At 52.5% G+C, this 18,656-nt stretch overlaps 1 protein-coding gene across 2 annotated transcripts in view; it reads right to left on the reverse strand.

Moving 5' to 3' along the window:
• Nucleotides 1-18,656, reverse strand: part of BLTP2 (bridge-like lipid transfer protein family member 2) — a 43,029-nt gene that overhangs the window by 21,372 nt on the left and 3,001 nt on the right. The window contains exons 2-16 of one of the 2 annotated variants that reach the window (XM_083480208.1): nt 15,153-15,282; nt 14,491-14,540; nt 13,085-13,238; nt 12,872-12,990; nt 12,269-12,329; nt 11,137-11,311; nt 10,530-10,656; nt 10,152-10,276; nt 9,001-9,068; nt 8,743-8,891; nt 7,679-7,794; nt 6,359-6,522; nt 5,150-5,435; nt 4,085-4,290; nt 1,006-2,089 (exon numbers count right to left, since the gene is read on the reverse strand). In XM_083480208.1, coding sequence (XP_083336334.1) covers nt 1,006-2,089; nt 4,085-4,290; nt 5,150-5,435; nt 6,359-6,522; nt 7,679-7,794; nt 8,743-8,891; nt 9,001-9,068; nt 10,152-10,276; nt 10,530-10,656; nt 11,137-11,311; nt 12,269-12,329; nt 12,872-12,990; nt 13,085-13,238; nt 14,491-14,540; nt 15,153-15,282 — 3,014 coding nt within the window. Of the gene's footprint in view, nt 1-1,005; nt 2,090-4,084; nt 4,291-5,149; nt 5,436-6,358; nt 6,523-7,678; nt 7,795-8,742; nt 8,892-9,000; nt 9,069-10,151; nt 10,277-10,529; nt 10,657-11,136; nt 11,312-12,268; nt 12,330-12,871; nt 12,991-13,084; nt 13,239-14,490; nt 14,541-15,152; nt 15,283-18,656 lie in introns of those variants that run through there. The other variant, XM_083480209.1, reaches the window with a different exon arrangement.

Below are 18,656 nucleotides of genomic sequence, written 5' to 3' on the forward strand. Positions count from 1 at the left end.
GTAATGCTCAACTTATTTATTTGCTTATTGGATTAATGTCCCACAATTTTCCCCCTGAGGAGCTCATGGGTTCCCCCCTTCTCTTTTAATCCCTATGAGGCAGTTGAAGCTGAGAGTCAGTGACTGGCGCCCCCAAGGTCACCCAGAGCACTTCAGTGGGGATTCAAACCCTGCTCCTCCAGGGAGAGCCACACTCTGGCTCTCCCTCAAGATTTATGAGGCTTGATAACAAACCATTAATTAGCTGCAGCTGCCCCCTAAACCCTGCAGTCACCTGAGGACAGTGCAGAGACCTTTCCGCTAGAGACCCCCTGGGCTCTAGGGCTGGGCAACATTTGGTTATCAACATCGCGATATATCACCAGCTAAACATTGTGATATATGGATATTTCACAATAAGGATGGAGCGATGTAGAGGCATTGGGGGGTTTCCCCACATTTTGATTTTTGCATAGCAAGCACATACAGACATCGTGATTCACAATATATCGCCAGGTCAAAAATTTCAAAGCCATTATCGTGATATGGACTCGAAACTGGTTTGGGACAATATATTGCCCAGCTCTAACGTGATTCGTGATACACTACCAGGTCAAAACCTATGAACCCAATATCATGATATGGACTTCAAACCAGTTTGGGACAATCGTACCTTGGAATCTGTTCTGGAAGTCTGTTCGACTTCCAAAATGTTCGGAAACCAAAGCGCAGCTTCTGATTGGCTGCAGGAAGCTCCTGCAGCCAATCGGAAGCCGCGGAAGCAGTGTTGTACATTTGGGTACCAAAGAACGTTCGCATACCGGAAGACTCACTTCCGGGTTTGCGGCATTCCGGATCCAAAACGTCTGAGTACCAAGACATTCAGGATCCAAGGTATGACTGTATATCAACATATTGCCCAGCCCTACTGGGCTCCCTCCCTTCGCAGCCCCTCAAATATCCTCCCCACACGCCCTGGGATGAGGACAGCAAAGCCCCCCCGTGCTGGGAACGCCAGGACCTCACCGAAGAAACTGTTGATGCTGCCCTTGACCATGCGGCACCAGTGGGTGATGAGGTCCAGCCCGTCCGCGGGGAAGGGGCTGGTGGCATCCAGCTCGCGGATCTGCCGCAGGACCCTCTCGGCACCGTGGAAGGACTCGTCGGCCAGCGCCACCAGCTCCAGGCCGGCCACGGTCCAAGTGAGGAGGGCTCGGCGCATGGGCGTGTTGCCGTAGAGGCGCTGCGAGCGCTGGATATAGATCTCAATGTTCTTCTTCTCCAGTGAGGCGTACAGCTCCTCGATCTTGCGGGCCGGCAGCAGCTCCCCGTGCTGCTTGCGCAGGGCGGCCACCTTGGCATCGAGAAGGTGCAGCCGCTTGGCGCTCTCCTTGCTCTCGTCCTTCATCAGCTCGTAGTTGTCGCGCAGCTTCACCTCAAAGACGTCATCCAGGAAGACCCAGGAGAACTGCTGGACTTTCAACAGCAGGTCTGGAGGGAGCCGGGAGCCGGGGATTTCTCCGGCGCCGCTTCTGCCATGGAGGCCCTTGAGCCACTTCTGGATGCCCAGGGCTTCATCCAGGGTGGCCGAGAAGTCGTACTGGTAGGGGAACTCCACCGCCACGCTGGCGCACGACAGGGCCCAGACGCGGTTGCGCAGCGTGCTCAGGGAGGGGAACGGCCCTCGGTGCAGGATCATCTCCTCCAGCTCGGGGACGGCTTGCAGCTCGACCTCCTTCAAGACGAAGATGCTGTTGCCGTCAAAGCCGGCCGCCAGCCCTGGGCAGTAGGCATGGAGAGACGTGCCGTGGCGGTTGAGCAGGAGGCGCTCAGCCGCCAGGCTCAGGTAGTGCATCTCCGAGACGAAGGCCGTGGCCTTGAGGGAGCTGAGCTCCAGCGTCAGGGTCAGCAGGCGCCGAGGAGGGGAGCTGGCCTCAGGGGAACCCCCCTCGGCGGTGGCGGGGTGGCCGTCAGCGGGCAGGGCAGCCCTCGGCGGGGACAGCAGGTCCCGCAGGGTCTCGTAAGAGTGCAAGGTGGACAGGAGGTGCTGGAAGAGGTACATGTGGTTGGCGGGGCTCCAGAGGATGCTCAGGCTCTCGCCGCACTGGACCTGGCGGTGGAGAAGGGCAGAAGGGTCAGGCAGGAAAGAGGAGAGAGAGAAGGCAACCCCGTCCCCCAAAACGCGGGGGAAGAATTGGACAGAGAAGAGAAAGGACTTCTTCATGCAGAGCGGAGTGAAACTGTGGAACTCACTGCTGCTGCTGCAGGAGGCGGTGATGGACCTCCAACTGGTACGGCTTGATTTAAAGAGGATTGGGCAAATTCATGGAGGAGGAAGAGGACTTAGCCTCTGGGAGCTGTGGTGGGGAGAGGGCTCTTGCTGGGTTTCCCACGGGGGCATCTGGTTGGGCACTGTGGGAAGAGGATGCTGCGCCAGGTAGGCCATGGGCCTGATCCAGCAGGCTCTCCTGAGGTTCTTTTGTGCTCTTGATAGTATCAGGGTGTGATGGCCTGGGACTTGGGCTCAGACTCGGAGCCAGAGGAGTCTCAGAGGAGGAGCCAGAGGAGTCTCAGAGGAGGAGCCAGAGGAGCCAGAGGAGGAGCCAGAGGAGTCTCAGTCCGCACCAGATCCGCTGCCTCAGGCAGCATCTGAACCTAGTCTGGGGCCTGATTCTGAAGAGCCCCAGTCTGCACAGGTTCCCCTGCAACAAGCACCAGCAGGGCCGAGTCAGGGGCCTGAGCCTGCCCTGGCTCCAGGTGCGGGGATTACCTCGTTGCCCTCTGCTGGGCCATCACGTACAGCTGCTCCACGACCAGTTGGGTCAGGAGAGGCTGAGGCGGCCTCTGGGTCTAGTAACCCACCGACATCTCTTGAGCTGCAGAGACTAAGGTCTGAGAGAAGGAGAGACCTGAGTAATTGCAGGAGGAGTGCTCGCCTTCGGGCGAGACAGGGAGGTGAGTCACTGGGGGATCAGGACGGGCCGTTACTCCGTTAGAGATAAAAGGCTGCCGGACCCCGCCCCAGGTTGCAGAAGCAACATTGCTGCTTGCTGGAACCTGCCTGAGACCCTGTGCCTGACCTGGCCCAGTTTCCTGCTTTGGCCCTGTTGGACTGACTCCTCGCGGAATCCTTGGATTTGGGACTGGTCCTGGACTGCGTGGCTCTGGTTTATCCCCGGGCCCAGCACACAGGGAAACCACAGAAGGGGAGGGTTATTCCCCGCTGCAGGAGGAAGTGATGGCCCCCAACTTGGATGGCTTTAAAGGAGGATTGGACAACTCCATAGAGGAGGAGCAAACTATTAATGGTTCCTAGCCAGGATGGCTCTGCTCTGCCTCAAGAGAGGCAGCAGTACTTCTGAATCCCAGTTGCCAGAAACAGCGGGAGGGGAGAAGGCTCTTGCGCTCAGGTCGCTTGGGAGCTTCGCATGGGGGCATATGGTTGGCCATTGTAAGAACAGGAGGCTGGGCTAGATGGGTCCCTGGCCTGATCCAGCAGGCTCTGCTGACGTTTCTAGGAAACCTCCAGGTCCAGAAGCAGTCTATCTCAATTGCCAAGTTCTGAGGGGGCATTTGACCACAGCGCACGGTAGGCCCCCTTTGGCCCAGTCCCGGAGGGCTCCTCTTATGTCCTTAGGCACATCAATAATAATTATAACAGCAAAATAAAAATTGTATACCGCCCTTCATCCAAAAATCTCAGGGCAGGCCACAAAATAAAGATACAGCTGTACCTTGGCTTTCAAACAGCTCAGTTCTCGAACATTTCGGCTCCCAAATGCCACAAACCCGGAAGTGAGTGTTCCGGTTGGCGAACTATTTTTGGAAGCAGAACGTCCGATGGGGCTTCCGATTGGCTGCAGGACCCTCCTGCAGCCAATCAGAAGCCGTGCTTTGGTTTGCAAAGGTTTTAGAAGTCGGACGGACCTCCGGAACGGATTCCGTTCGACTTCCAAGGTACGACTGTACAGGTAAAAGCACAAATAAATAGTTAAATCATAATAACCCCCCCCCCGTGTTGATGCCCCTTCTCCCAAGGTCCCAGGTGAGCAGGGAATTGCTGCCCGCCTCCCCCTCCCCGCTTGACAAAGGTGGGCGGTGGTACCTCCAGGGAGCGGATGCTGCTCCGATAGGTGAGGGAGAGGCTGGAGAGGTCGGCCAGGGGGCTGGGAATGGCGGGGGCTTTGCAGCAGGGCTGCATCTTCTCCGTGATGCTCTTCACCAAGGCCAGCGCCACCCCCTGGACACTGATGGTACAGCTTTCAGCACTGCCCAGCATGGTCAGGGTGTCCAGCCTGGCCTCTGTGGCCCCTGGTGGGGGGGGGGGGAAGAGAAGAAGAGGGAGGGAGGGAGAATGGATGGCACGCCGGTCAAGCTCCATTTATTTATTCATGATATGATTACCTTATTGTATTATTAGGATTAATATCTTTAATAACAACCCGTCCTTCAACCTGTCCAAGCAATGTTAAAAACAGTTGCAAACAGCTCACAATCAGTTTTTTTTTTGTTTTGTTTTGTTTCATGAAAAGAGTGTTCTGGGAACAGCAGTTTGTTCTTGGTGCTGGGAATTGTAGCTCCATGAAGGGCAAACTACAGTTCCCATGATTCTTTTTTTGGGGAGCGGGTGCTTTAAATTTATCTTACTTATTTATTTCATAATTTACAGACCTATTGATTGTAAAAAACACCCCACACCAAACAAACCTCAAAGCAGTTTACAAAATGAATAAAAAAAATAAAATCATTCAAAATAAGTAGCAAGAAATGATTAAAATCAGCTAAAAAGCAGATTAAAAGACAGGTCACTTTCTATATAGCCAGGAGAGGCTTTGCAAAGGTGCCTTCCTGGTGTCAAGAGGCAGGGAGTTCCAAAGGAACGGGGTGCTGCAGCTCTAAATGACTGAAAATGATTTTTCTCCCTCTCTTGTAATACTAGAACTCAGTCATCCAAGGAAGATGACAAACAGGACAGATAAAAGGACGTCCTTCTTCATGCTGCACTGAGTTCAAATTTGGAACTCACTCACTTGTGCTCCTAAGGAACGGTGCCCCAATGGCTCACTGAGACCCATCTCCTGCTTCCCCCGGTCCTGTCTGACTTTTGGGGGCAGAAACAGCCTCCGCTGCCCCCCAAGGCTCTTGTCCCACCCCCACCCCCCGCACTCACCGGCCAGGCTGGACAGAGTGAAGAGGTTGACGTCCTCCACCTTCAGGTCCACCTTCCAGAGGACCCCCAGCTCCTCCCCAATGGAAAGAGCTGCTTCCTCCTCCTCCTCCTCCCCTGGGCACCCCAGGGTCTCCTCCATCCTCTGGGGGCGCCAGAGGGACAGCACCCTGGAGAGGCACTCGGAGCAGGTGTCCGAAGACTCCACCTGCAGCCCGCGGAGGGTGCAGTCCAGGAAAAGGGTGTCAGCGTGGGTGCTGGAGGTGCCCAGAGGCTGGTTGTAGCTGCCCTGCGGAAGAGGCCAGAAATGAGTCACTGGGACATTGTGATCCCAGGCAGCGGCCATGAGGACTAGCATCTTGGTTTCGTTTTTTCGGGGGTAGATACCGCTTTAGAATCGTGAGGTCCAGAATCTCATTTTTTCTTCAGGAAAGGGCGACAGCTCAGGGCAGAGCGCCTGGTCTGCATGCAGAAGGGTCCTGGGTTCAATTCCCCGAACGGCTTCTCCAGGTAGGGCTGGGAGAGTCCCCCACCAGCAGCCCTGGAGAACTGCTGCCAGTCCGTGTAGACAATACTGAGCTAGATGGGCTTGGTTAAAGGCAGCTTCTTAATGTTCCTTTAAAGATTTAGAAACGAGGGCAAAAACTTGCTTTGGGGGGGGAGGAGTCGTAGCTCAGCGGCAGAGCTCCTGCTGTGCACACAGAGGTCTCAGGTTCAATCCCCAGAATTTCCAGGGATGGATGAGCCCCCAAGACGCCAGAGAGCTACTGCCAGTCAGTGTAGACAATACTGAACTGGCCTGACTCCTGCATTCCCTCCTACAGCTTTTGCTTCGGAGGGGGAAATCAAAGCTATGCTCTCCCTGAATATTCACGGAGGTGGCAACTTAGATTAGCACCTTCACTTTTCTCTCGCTCGCTCGCTTCTCTCCCCCACCCCCCAAAAACCCATCTGTTCTCAGCTCTTTTGCCCCACACAAAAATGGGACAGGAGATGCAAGATTCTCTGTGCCCTGGGATGCAGCAGGGATGGCAAGGATGCTGCAGAAAAATGGGGTGGGACAGCCCCGGGATGCAAGGGTGGGGAGGCCCTGAGCTGCACGGTGGGGGGTTGGCACCCAAGCCGGACCCTGCCAGAAACCTCCCAGAATCTGTGCCAAGCCCCTTCCCCCCACCCCACCCTCCCTGCCCCAAGCCCTGTCCCCTCATTCACTTGCAGATTGAAGGAGTCGAGGATGAGGGCCTCTCCCCAGACGTGCATGTTGGGCGGGTGGGGGGCGCGCTGGATGTGGGAGTCAGCCCCCACGCGCCAGCAGAGGTGGTCAACTGCCAAGACGGCTCGCTGGTGGACGCTCTGCGGACGCAGGTGCTGGTAATCTAGAAGGCAGAGGGAGAGAGAGAGAGAGGGAGAGAGAGGGAGAGAGAAGGAGGAAGGGAGGGAAATTGTCCACAAACTCTGCTGGGAAAATTCCCCAACTTTTTCTCCCCAAAGCTACAGGAAATTGTTGGTCTTTGTGGACTCCCTAAACAACAGCTCCCAAAGTGGGCGGTATCATGGGTTTACTTGGGGGGCATGCGAAGAGGCAAGGGGGTGGCGGGGGCAGGCTGCAGGTGTCAATGACCACCCAACTTTGAAAGCTGGCATCACTCGATCAGGTTTTTGATCTATTTGTTGCATTTATATCCCACCTTTTTTCTCCAAGGAGTTCAAGGTGGCACGCATGGTCCCCCCCCCCATTTAATCCCCCACAACAACCCTGCAAGATAGGTCAGGCCAAAAGTGAATGACTCTCCCAAGGTCACACCCCGGGAGAGCTTCATGGCCAAGTGGGAGGATCCGAACCCGGGTCTCTCGCAGGTCCTAGACCGATGCCTCCAAAAACTGCTCCACCCTGGCTCTCAATTAAAATAAGTGGTTTTAATTTGTTTTGGAATCAATGCACAATTAATTGTGACTGTTCTGAATTTTATTGCATTATCATCTCAGGCTCCAGAGCAGCCGACAGATTTGTTGTTTTGAACGAAAATGAAGCAAGCCCTTTCACGCAGATCAAAACCCTTAAAAGAATTGCCATTAAAAAAGTCTGAGATTGATTACATTCTCAGATGCATTGCAAAAGCAATAAATTAGAAACAGTCAAAACTTTTGAACAACTGTTTTAATGCTTTATATCTAGGCATGCCAGTTTTCCAAATTTATAGTATTATTTTTGAAAATAATATCTATCTATCGATCTATCTATCGACCTATCGATCTATCGATCTATCGATCTATCTATCGTTGCAAAGGGACGATCCCAGTTTTGTTTTGTTTTCAAAAAGAGGCCAGTCCCCAGTGAATTGCAGGGGTTAGGCTACGATTATAACAACTACTACCACGAGTACTAGTAGTTAGAATCATAGCCTAACCTCCGCAATAGTAGTAGTAGTAGTTGTTGTTTATTAAATTTACATAACACCCTATAGACGCAGGTCTCGGGGTGGTTTGCAGGATTAAATCACAATACAAAAATGCAAAATACACAGTCCTTACCTAGGGAGACGGAGTTCAGGACCAAGGCAAATGGCGGGGTGTCCCCCAGCTGCACAGAGACACTGACATTGGAGACAGAGGCACTGAGGATGATGGTGGCCAGGATCTGCGGCATCCTGAATGGGGGAGAAAGGGATGTCGCTCTGCACTGGATCTGCATCCTCGCCAGAGACGCCATATTTGAGGAAGGGTGGTGTGATGGACCCAAGGCTCCTCTGCTGGCTCTGCTCCATCAGGCCTCCTCCTCTCCCCCCAACTGTCGCCTGGGGGCCGCCATCCCACCAGGCTGCCTCGGTGAGAAAGGCAGAAAGCACTCCACCAGCTCTGCTGAAATAGCAGGGGGTTGGGCTAGATGACCCTTGGGTCTCCCTTCCAACTCCGCAATTCTGCAATTCTATGAAAGCACCCCCTGCCCCTGAACTGTGCCACCTTGTCATTATAAAAAAACCTGGTGCCTGAGCTTGCTTCTTTCCTCTACCCTCCTTGGCCCTTTTCCTTCCTGTGTCATGTATTTTATATCATAAGCCTGCAGGCAGGGAGTGCCTTGCTTTATGTGACTGAATGCAAACCACTCAGGAAGACTTTTCGGCTGAGGAGGGGGTGCAAATATCCAGAGTGCAGCCCTGTGGATGGTGGAGCAAGCTTGTTTTCTGCTGCTCCCGAGGGGGGGGGGGGGACCGATGGATTAAAATGAGAAGAATGGAGATTCCAACTAAATCTTTGGAAGAACAGACGGTGAAAGCTGTTCGCTCGTGGAACGGACTCCCTCGGAAAGTGGTGGGCTCTCCTTCGCTTTATACAGAGGCCATCTGGTTATCTGTCAGGGATTATTGGGCCGCAATTCCTGTATGGCAGCGGGTTGGGCTAGGTGCCCCCCTGGTGCCCCTTCCAACACAACACATCTATGCTCCATATAAATAAATAAATAAATAAATCTGATTTTGTGAACTGTCCTGAGGCCTGCGGGTATAGGGTGGCATACACATTTCGTAAATAATAATAATTGCAATAGTAAATAAGTAGCAGGGCTTTGGGCGCGCGGGGGGGGGGGAAGAGACCCTGACCTCCTGTTGTTGTTCCTGGTGGGGGCCAGGGGCCCCTCCTCTTTCCGCGCCAGAGCCAGCATGCTCAGCCAGTGGGAGAACTCCTGGTGGCGGTAGTGGACAATGCAGGTGTTGAGCACCACGGCGACCGAGATGTCGATGGCCATGACCTACAGATGGGTGAGAGAGGAGGAGTGCCATTGGCAGCGCGGTGTTGCAGGGGGTTGGGCTAGATGACCTTTGGGGGTCCCATCCAACTACAGCAAGAGAAGCACTTGCCTGCAAGGTGGCTTTCAGCAGGCTGAGGCAGACGATCCGCTGGCGGCTCTGAGAGAGCAGGAGCCCATCTGCGGGGAGAGAAAAGAAAAGAAGAGGGGATTCGTCGGGGTTGTGGGTGGCCGAGTCTCCCGCGCCCTCCTGTGATCAGATTTACGTTCCCTGTGAAAGAGCCCTCCTAGGCAGCTCACCTAGAGAGCGGGGGGGCGCATTCCACTCTGGGGGGGGGGCAGGGCAAGGGATGAGACATTTCACCCCTTCCTGAGGCTGGCTGGTCTCCTCCCTTGAGGAGACGCCAAAGTAGGGAGTACAAATGGCAGTGCAGACATTCAGTGGATAAAAAAAAGGAATGAAAGCAAGGGCCAAGCTGGATCGAGACACATCAAAGAAGTGTTTCAGCTAAACGCGTTGCAAACATTGTATGAGAAATCAGGTGAGCAAAAACAAAACTCCACAGCGCCATCTGCTGTCACAGTGTTAGAATACTTAAACAACGCACATACAGTCGTACAGTCATACCTCATGTTGCGTCCGCTTCAGGTGGCGTTTCTTCTACCGAAACGGGTTACTTCCGGGTTTCCGCAGTCGCGCATGTGCAGAAGCGCTAAATTGTGCTTTGTGCATGCACACAAGCACCGAATCACAGCCCGCACGTGGGAGTTGTGAACGCTGTGGGTTGCGAACGTGCATCCTGCATGGATCACGTTCGCAACCTGAGCGTCCACTGTACCTCCATTTATGTAACCCTCTAGTTACGTAAACCTCGGGCTGCGCATGCAGCAAACCCAGAAGTTTTACCAGGGTTCGCTGTGCGCGCATGCGCAGAAGCAGTCCTCAGGTTACGGAAAAATCAGGATCCGACCGGACCTCCGGAACGGATCCCGTCTGCAACCGGAGATACCACTGTACTGTAAAGCACTTTTTCTTTGCCAATGTAGCTGAGTAGCCAGTGAGCAGAGTGGCCTACGGAGAGAGGGTGTGGCTAAAGAGGAGGCGTGTCCTGAGGAGAGGGTGTGGCTTGGGAAGAGGGTGTGGCTGAGGAGGAGGCATAGCCTAGGGAGTGTCATGAGGGCCGGAGAAAGAGGCTCTAAGTGCACACCATGTGCCCTACTGCTCCTCTGCCCTCCTCTTACTACTTTCCTCCAAGCACTTGCCTTCCAGCGTGAGTTCGAGGCTCATCTGGGGCAGGTCGCAGGTGGGCGTGAAGCTGCGGAGAGGGATCTGCTCCCCGTCACACTGGTACGCAAACTGAAGCAGCTTCAGGGTCCAGGTGAGATGCCTGCAATGGAGACGACAATGGAATGGAAGCTCCCTTCAATATACCAAGTGGGACTCTTTGCCCATCTAGCTCAGTGGTGCCTACTTTGACCGGCAGCACTTCTGCCATGACTCCAGGAAGGAGGGTCTCTCTCCCAGCCCCAAATGCAGAAGACAGGATTGAGCCCAGGACCTTCTGAGCTAAGTTGAAAGCAAGATTCCCCTCTTCATGGCTTTGAATTAAAGGCTCCCTGAAACCCCCCACTCCCCGTTACCTCTTCTGGCTGTTCATAGAGAGCACCAGGCTGGTGTTCTGCAGCTCCACCTTCACCCGGCAGGGCACGTACTTCAGGCTAGCCAGGCTCAGCATCGAGGGGCGCAGCTCAGCGGCCGTGGCGGGGTCTGGAAGGAGGGGAAAGAGCCATGCGTGAGAGGCTCATGGGCCTCTCGAACCCAAGACACTCGCTCGAGGGCACCCCACCTGAGGAACGGAGGAGAGACAGACCCCTCTCCCAGCTCTCTCCCTCCCTCTCTCGTGCACTTGCCAGTTTCAGGCTAGAGAACTAGAGACCCTTGCACCCTGTGCCAAACTGCCTCCCCACCGCAGCTGGTTCCTTCACACCAACCGTTTATTCGGAAGCGCCCCGCTGAAAACGGAAGCAGCAAACCAAGGGTTTGGGGTCAGGACACCAGGTGCCCTTTCCAATGGCGGGGCAAGAGAGTATACTTCACTCAACTAGGAGGAGCGGGGTGTTCGGCCCAGGTGAGTTGCAAATTGTGCCTGAGCTCTGGGAAGCCAAAGAACAGGAGGAGGAGGAAGGAGCCCACCCTCAGCCCTTTGAGGTCCCCCTCAAACACCCCTGGGAGCCCACAGTTCTCGACCTGCCGTATCTCCGCCTCCGACGCGCCGCAGCAGCTCGCTGTGGAAGAGTCCCTCGTGCAGCTCGGCGTGGAAGCTCCAGACGCCCACCTCCAGGCCGCAGAGCTGCCACTTCCTCAGACGCAAGTCCAGGGAGACGGTGAGGGCCAGTGACAGCTCAGCCAGGCAGGCGTCGGCCTGCAGGGGAGAGGGAGAAGGAGGAATCCGCCATGGGGGAGATGCATTTCTGCCTGTTAGGGCTGGACAATAGATCAATGTATTGAACAAAGCCGATTTGAAATCCGTAGCATGGTATCGGTTTCATAATTTTGGACCTGGCAATATATCGCAACTCACGATGTGTGTTGTTTAGACAAGTCAGCCTGGAAACTTGGAAAGCTGGTGTAAATTGCACAGTCATACCTCGCTTCAGCGTTTTTTCGGGTAACGGACCGCCGAAACCTGGAAGTACTGGAACAGGTTACTTCCGGGTTTCGGCGGTCGCACATGTGCAGAAGCGCTAACTCATGCTTTGTGCATGCGCAGAAGCGCCGAATCGCAACCCGCGTGTGCGCAGATGCGCTGCTGCGGGCACTGCGGGTTGCAAACGTGCATCCTGCACGGATCATGTTCGCAACCCGAGCATCCACTATAATCTGTTTTTATTCGACTGCTATTTTAACTTTTGGAAAGTCTTGGGTGGTTGTTTTTCTTTTACTTATTGACTTTTTTTTGCAAACCGTTTTGAGGCTGGTGGCTGTTTTAACACCCAAGTGCTGTCTATGAATCAATAAAGCAAGCAGGTCTGAGAAAGGCAGGAGCCCTTGGGGAGAGGGAAGGTTGCAGCTGATAGTGATTGGTCAGAAGTTGGGCATTCAGCATCCTTGATCCTAGGCTGCGGGACACACATCCAGCAGAGATGCAACAGGCACCCTCTCACTTTCAACTTCTGGGCATCTCTAGAAGACCCAGACCTATGCAGTTACTTCTAATTCTGCTTTTAAAGAAAATCGCTTTCTTTTATATCTTGGTGCTGGACACGGCTGTGTCTTATCCTACAGACTGGCAGTCCGGAAACACTTTACAAATAAATTGACAGAAGCAAGCTCCCAACCACCAGGTATTTCTCTCAGCTTCCCCCCCCCTCTGCCTTACCTGTCGGCTGCTTTTCAGGACTTTGCTGTTCACCTGGGAGAAGGTCGCCTCGCAGGCCATGCTGGGGGAGGCAAAAGGGTGGGGGACAAGAGCAATCCAAGTCTGAGTGATCAAAGAACAAAGAAAAACACTGCAGTGCCCCCCACCCACAACTGAGAGATTTATTTTTTAAGAAATAGTACTGCCTTAAGAAGAGGCTGGCTGCTGGAGCAGGCCAGTGGCCTGTCTAGTCCTGTCCCCTCTTCTCACAATGGCTAGGAATCTAGATAGACTGCCTCTGGACCTGTAGGTTCCATAAGAACCGAAGAAGAGCCTTCTGGATCCCCAGCTTCCTGTTCTCACTGGGGACAATCAGGTGCCCTTAATCCAAAACCCACAAGCAGGATCTGAGCACAGCACTGCTCTCCAGTTGATCCCCACTGCTTGGTTTTTGGAGGTAGACTGTTCCTGGGCATGGAGGTTCTGTTGTACCAACAGACCTCAGTAAGAAGAGCTGGATCTGGAGACCCCGGGAAATGAACCCAGAGCCTCTTGCATGTTAAGTCAGGCGCTCTGTCCCGCAAGGCAGGGCTACAGGTAGCCAAAGCACCCCCATAGACTCACCGTCTCCCGTCGCCATCCAGCAGGATTTGTGTCCTGGTCACCTGCACGTGCCACAGGGACTCGGAGGCCGCTGCATGCAGGACCATGACGTTGACCGCCTCCACATGGACAGAGCAGAGCTGGGGAGGGCGCAGAGGGGGGGTGTGTCTGTGAGGAGGCAGAGATCCAGACCCGCCCACCCAGGCTCCCTGCCCAGACCTGAGCACCTCTCACCTGGCTGAGGAGCCGCAGCAGCGAGGGTCCGAGGGAGAGCACCTTGCCTTGCTCAACGCCACCATCTGCTGGGGCCTCCGGGGATGGCAGCCTGGGCGCCTTCTGCAGGTCCACGCGGATGCGCACCTCTCCGAAGCAGAGCGCCAGGTAGCGCCTGCAGATGGAAGGGGGGGGGTGAAAATGGGGTCAGGAGCAGGGGGTGCAGCTGGAGGTGCAACCGTCTTCCCCCTGCCAACCCTCCCACCGAGAGACAGGATTTCAATGCAAGCAGAGCTAGCCCAGTTCAGTATCAAGACTTAAAGAGGAATTTTTAAGGTGTTTAAAAAGCAGTTTGGGGATTCGTAGGAAACTGGCTTCTCCTCCGACATTTGGGTCTGTTTAACTCAGCACTGTCCGCACTGACTGGCAGCAATGGCTCTCCAAAGGGTCCTGCCCTGTCCCTCTTGGAGATGCCATCAGGGATTTGGCCTGGGGCCTTCTCCCAGCAAGCTGCAGCTCCTCCTCTAAGACTGAAAACAAGATTCTAGTCCTCGTGGTTCTCAAGGAAGGGCGGCTTTAAGCAGGGGCACAGGATGCTGCCTTACACTGAATCAGGCCATTGGTCCGTCTAGCTCTGTATTGTCTACACTGACTGGCAGAAGCAGCCAGTAGGAAAAGTAGCCAATGGACAGGGCACTGGGAGTTGTAGTTCAGCAGCGTCTGGAGGCCCACAGGCTCCTTTCTGCTGTAGGATGGTGGTACAACCACCACCACCAAGCCGTTTCCCAGCCCTAACTGGAAATGCTATGAGCCAGCAGAGGTTATTCTTTTTATATATATATATATATATTGCCTTTAAACAGAAGATCCCACGGCAATGTGCAACATAAAGAACGTAATTTATGTTACGAATGTGTTCTGGGGCCAAGCAGAGGTTGTAACACCACCTTTCCTCCCCAAATTTGGCCCATAATCCACCAGGGTTCAATATCCGCCCGCTCTGCAGAGTTCCATGCCAGACGAGTGGATGCAGAGAGCATTCCCTGAAGGATTGACCGGTGGGGAAACTACAAGGCAGTAGAGGCAGTGTGGTGTAGTGGTTGGAGTGTTGGACTAGGACCTGGGAGACCCGGATTCAAATCTCTCACTTGGCCACAGAGCTCGCTGTGTGTGACCTGGGGCTCTCCCTCTCAGCCTAACCTGTCTCACAGGCTTGTTGTGGGGATTCAAGGACTAGGACCCAGGAGAGACCAGGGTTCAAATCCTCACTGAGCCACTGCTTGACCTTAAGCCCAGTTGCTTCCTCTCAGCCTGATCTACCTCACAGGGTTGTTGTGAGGGTGAAATGGGAAGGGCGAAGAGAACGTGCGCCACCTTGATATCGTTCGAGCAAAGGTGGAATATGAATGCATTCAATAAATACTCACGGGACATCATGGTTCAGGAGCTTGCTGGAGATCCAGACGCTGTCGATTTCCTAAAACGGCACAGCCAAGAGACACCCATGATGGCTGCATGTACCTCCCAGGTATGTGCCCTCTGCCCCACAGATTCAATGTGGCACACCCACGGCTATCCCCCCCCCCAGGGGGACAAGGTTCAAGGGGCAGCACCAGCTTCGTAGGGCTGAAGCAGGGGAAGAATTGCACAAAACTGCCTCTTGTGTGTGGTTTGCCTAATAATAATAATAATAATAATAATAATAATAATAATAATAAATTGTATTTGTATCCCACCCTCCCTGGCCAAGGCTGGGCTCAGAGCAGCTAATATCATAAAAACAACACAATAAGCATAAAAACAGACATCAATTAATTAAAATACATCTTAAAATTAATTCAGACAAGTTAAAATCTTGGCAGGTGGCAATGATCAGGGTGGAATTGAGAGTGGCTAATAATTGCCAGGACCAACTGTGCCCGCTGATCATACAAGGATCTGTGAGCGGGTTGGGGGCCTCCTTCGGGCTTGTTTTATACAAAGGAAAGTAAGTCAAATGGGCAAGACTCGCCACAGGTGAGCAGGAAGGTTTGCAAGCCTCGCCAGACCAGGGTTGATGTCAAAGACACAAACACACCCCGGCACCTACCACTGTCTGTTGCTCCTCCTGGAACTTCAGGCTCAGGTTCTGAATCCAAAAGAACCCAAAAGAGCCCACCTTCAGCTCTGCCTGCAGCCGCCGGCGACACCAGTTGGTGACCAGGATGTACAGGAGCCACCTAAGGGAACGTCAGGATTCGAATCAGTGGCCGCCCACACATGCAAAATGCAGTCTTCCCTACAGCACCTGTTTCCTGCGGTATAGCTCAGCGGTGGAATCAAACGTGTGACTGTAAGGACATAAGAAGCAGGAAATCTCCCCTCCTGGGGTTTCCAGAAACTGGCATTCAGAAGCATCGCCGCCTCCAACTTTGGAGGCAGAGCAGAGCCCTCTTCTCTTCCATGGATTTGTCTAATCCTCTTCCAAAGCCATCCAAGTTGGCAGCCCTCACTGGCTCCTGTGGCAGGGAGTTCCACAGTTTAACTCTGCCCTGAACAAAGAAGGGCTTTCTTTTATCTGCGCTGAACCTCCCAACAATCAGCAGAGGAAGGTAGCCAAGATGTCTGGGAGCCAAGATGTAGCAGACTCAGCCCGCAGACCACCAAATAATAAAGTCACGGATCCCACCACTGACCCCCCCCCCATTAAATATTGCACCTCACAGTACACTATTGACACAAATGTCTTCCATTTACCACAGGCTATGTGCGTCTTGCGTGAGGGAATAATAATAATTTTAAAAGATTATTTATACCCGCCCTTCCCGGTTTAAAAACCAGGCTCAGGGCAGCTAACAGCAAATATAAAACATTGATTAAAATGCGACTTAAAAACAGCATAGAACACAACATAAAATGCAGCATCAATATCAATTAAATTCAAAAATTCAGGGGTCATTTGGGGGGAAAACAAGCCACCCTCTGGGACTTGAAGTCTCAGGTGGGAGCTGACCCAACAAGAAAAGTTCCATTTGCCAAAATAAGAAGTTGGTTCAGGAGAGGCGTTCTTTCAGGCAGAAGTTAACTTATGGCTTATGCTTCAGGCTGAAACACAACAGGCGCAGCTTCTCCTGAAGTTCAGTGACTCAAAATCAGATGTTACACTTCACTTGGAAGACGAGGTGGTAAGATGATGCAGGGCCGGATTGAGGTCTGATGAGGCCCTGAGCTACTGAAGGTAATGGGGCCCTTGATATGTCCAGCTGTCCTTTGACTGCGGAAACGGATAAAAGCTGCCCATCCAAACAATGACTATCATCAATGCAGGTAAGAAATTTTTTTAATTTTCATTTTTATCATCTACAATACTGTTTTGTTTACTTTATAGCACAGTACATTGATTACTGCTTTCATTTTATGGATCAATGGTCTCGTTAGATAGTAAAATTCATGTTAAAATTTAGGGGTTGTTTTTAAAAGTCTGGAACGGATTAATCCGTTTTGCATTACTTTCTATGGGAAAGTATGCCTTGGTTTTGGAACGCTTTGGTTTTGGAACGGACTTCCGGAACAGATGAAGTTTGAGAACCAAGGTACCACTGGATATATAGAAATGAGAAAAACCAGTGATATTTTAGGGAGCAGGCTAGCAGGCGAGGCCCATTCCTTACATCATAGGAGCCTACACAACACAAAACACTCTTGCTGTATGTCGGTTTTGTCTTATTTGTTTTTTATCTTCTTTTTTGGAAATGTACAACCAGGGGTTTTTTTATTTACATTTTTGGGGGGGCCCAAGAGAGTGGGGCCCTAAGCTATAGCTTGTTTAGCTTATAGGTAAATCCGGCCCCGAGGAAATGTTCCTCTGAGCTTCTGCGTACTCTCATTCCTTTACTTAGTTGTGACAGGTGTCAGTTACGGCGAAATATTTTGGACGCAGCTAAATCTCCCTTCGCCGCGAGGAGCCCTTTCCCTCAGCTGCCCTCTCTCTTAGCAATGCCCCTCCTGAGGGGTTTTATTTGGGATACCGGATCCCAGAAAATCCCCTCGGCCCTTGTGACTGGCTTGGGAGCCTCCTCTTTCCAGAAGATCTCTCCCAAGAGGAAGAGTGGAGTTTTTAAAATTTAAATTTTAATATATTTTTAATCTTTTGTTGGAAGCCGCCCAGAGTAGCTGGGGTAACCCAGCCAGATGGGCGTGGTATGAAATAATAATAATAATAATAATAATAATAATAATAATAATAATAATAATTCCTGCAGTGTCTGCCTCTCCTGCCTCGGCCCTCCATTTTCCTCCCCAGACCCTCAACCGGCTCTTAGAGCCAGTTCTCCCTCAGTCCACGCCCTGACTGACTCTCTCCCTCAGAAAAAGCGCCTTTTATTCTCCCGCCAAAATGGCTGGCTCCTCCCCCTCCTCTCAGCAGCCAATCGGAGAGAGGCTCCAGCCCTCTGGTGGAATCCTGAGGGACTGCAGCGCCAGACTCACATGCGCCTGGTGAGGAACGGTCGAAGGAGCTGGGGATGTCGAGCCTGGAAGAGGAGACTGAGAGGAGGCAGGAGAGACGTCTTCAAATATCTCAAAGCTTGCCAAATGGGAGAGCGAAGAAGCTCGTTTTCCCCTGCTCCAGAGGGCAGGACGTGAAGTGACGGCTTCAAATTGCAGGAAAGGAGATTGCTTGCTTGGATGGAAACGGATGAGCAGAGCCTACCGTCCAAAATGGGAAATGTGCCTTGGTTGCTCCACCCAATTTTGCCTTTTTTGCAGGTGATTCCTGGAAGGCTGCATAGAACTGGATTTGGTTGCTTTCAGGGGACAGGCTGAACAGGTTTTTTAAAAAAGAAAAAAGAAATCTGCAAATGTGTGCCTTCAAACACTACTGACCTTCCTTCACACAGTTCCTCACCCTGATCTCCTGCACGCTTCCCAGGAGCATACATGGCTGAAGAGGATCTTAGGAGGGCGACGGTAGATTATTTTTTGCTATAACAAATCCACCTCAATTCTCACCAAATGCCATCATTCCCTGGCTTTCCACTCTAGCCTGAGATAGCTCGTTTGGGTTTAATGAACTGCATCTTTTTTTAGATGCGTAAGACTGGTGAGATATATTTTTACGAACAACAGAAGGAAGGAAACAGCAAACAAAAAAATGACAGGATTCCACACCAAAAAGTTAACTCCAAAATTCCGCACGGCAGGTAGAATTCTGCAAGCTGAATTAAACTCCAACATTTAAACCTGTCGGTTTATTTTGCACAGAATTTGATTCCGTTTCCTTTCACGATAGGGAGGTTTTTCCTCCTCCTTCCCCACTCCCACCTCAGTCCCATCTCTCAGTAGCCAATAAGGACTAGAAACTTTAATTCTGCACCCAGCGGTGCTAAGTTCTGCACTGGGGCAGCGTCACTACTGGAGCAAAATATCTATGCTGCAACAGCTAAGCCCCTCGCCATTCCCCTCACAATGGGGACATCGTGTAGGGGGTTGGACTAGATGACCCTCGGGGTCCCTTCTACCTCTACAATTCCATGAATCTAGAGTGCTCATTTTTTCAGAATGTCGAAACCAGACTATTGATCCACCCAGTTCAGTATTCCTTACACTGACTGGC

This window comes from Podarcis liolepis (assembly GCF_965112155.1).
Source record: "Podarcis liolepis genome assembly, chromosome: 16".
In the NCBI taxonomy this organism is placed as follows: Eukaryota; Metazoa; Chordata; class Lepidosauria; order Squamata; family Lacertidae; genus Podarcis; species Podarcis liolepis.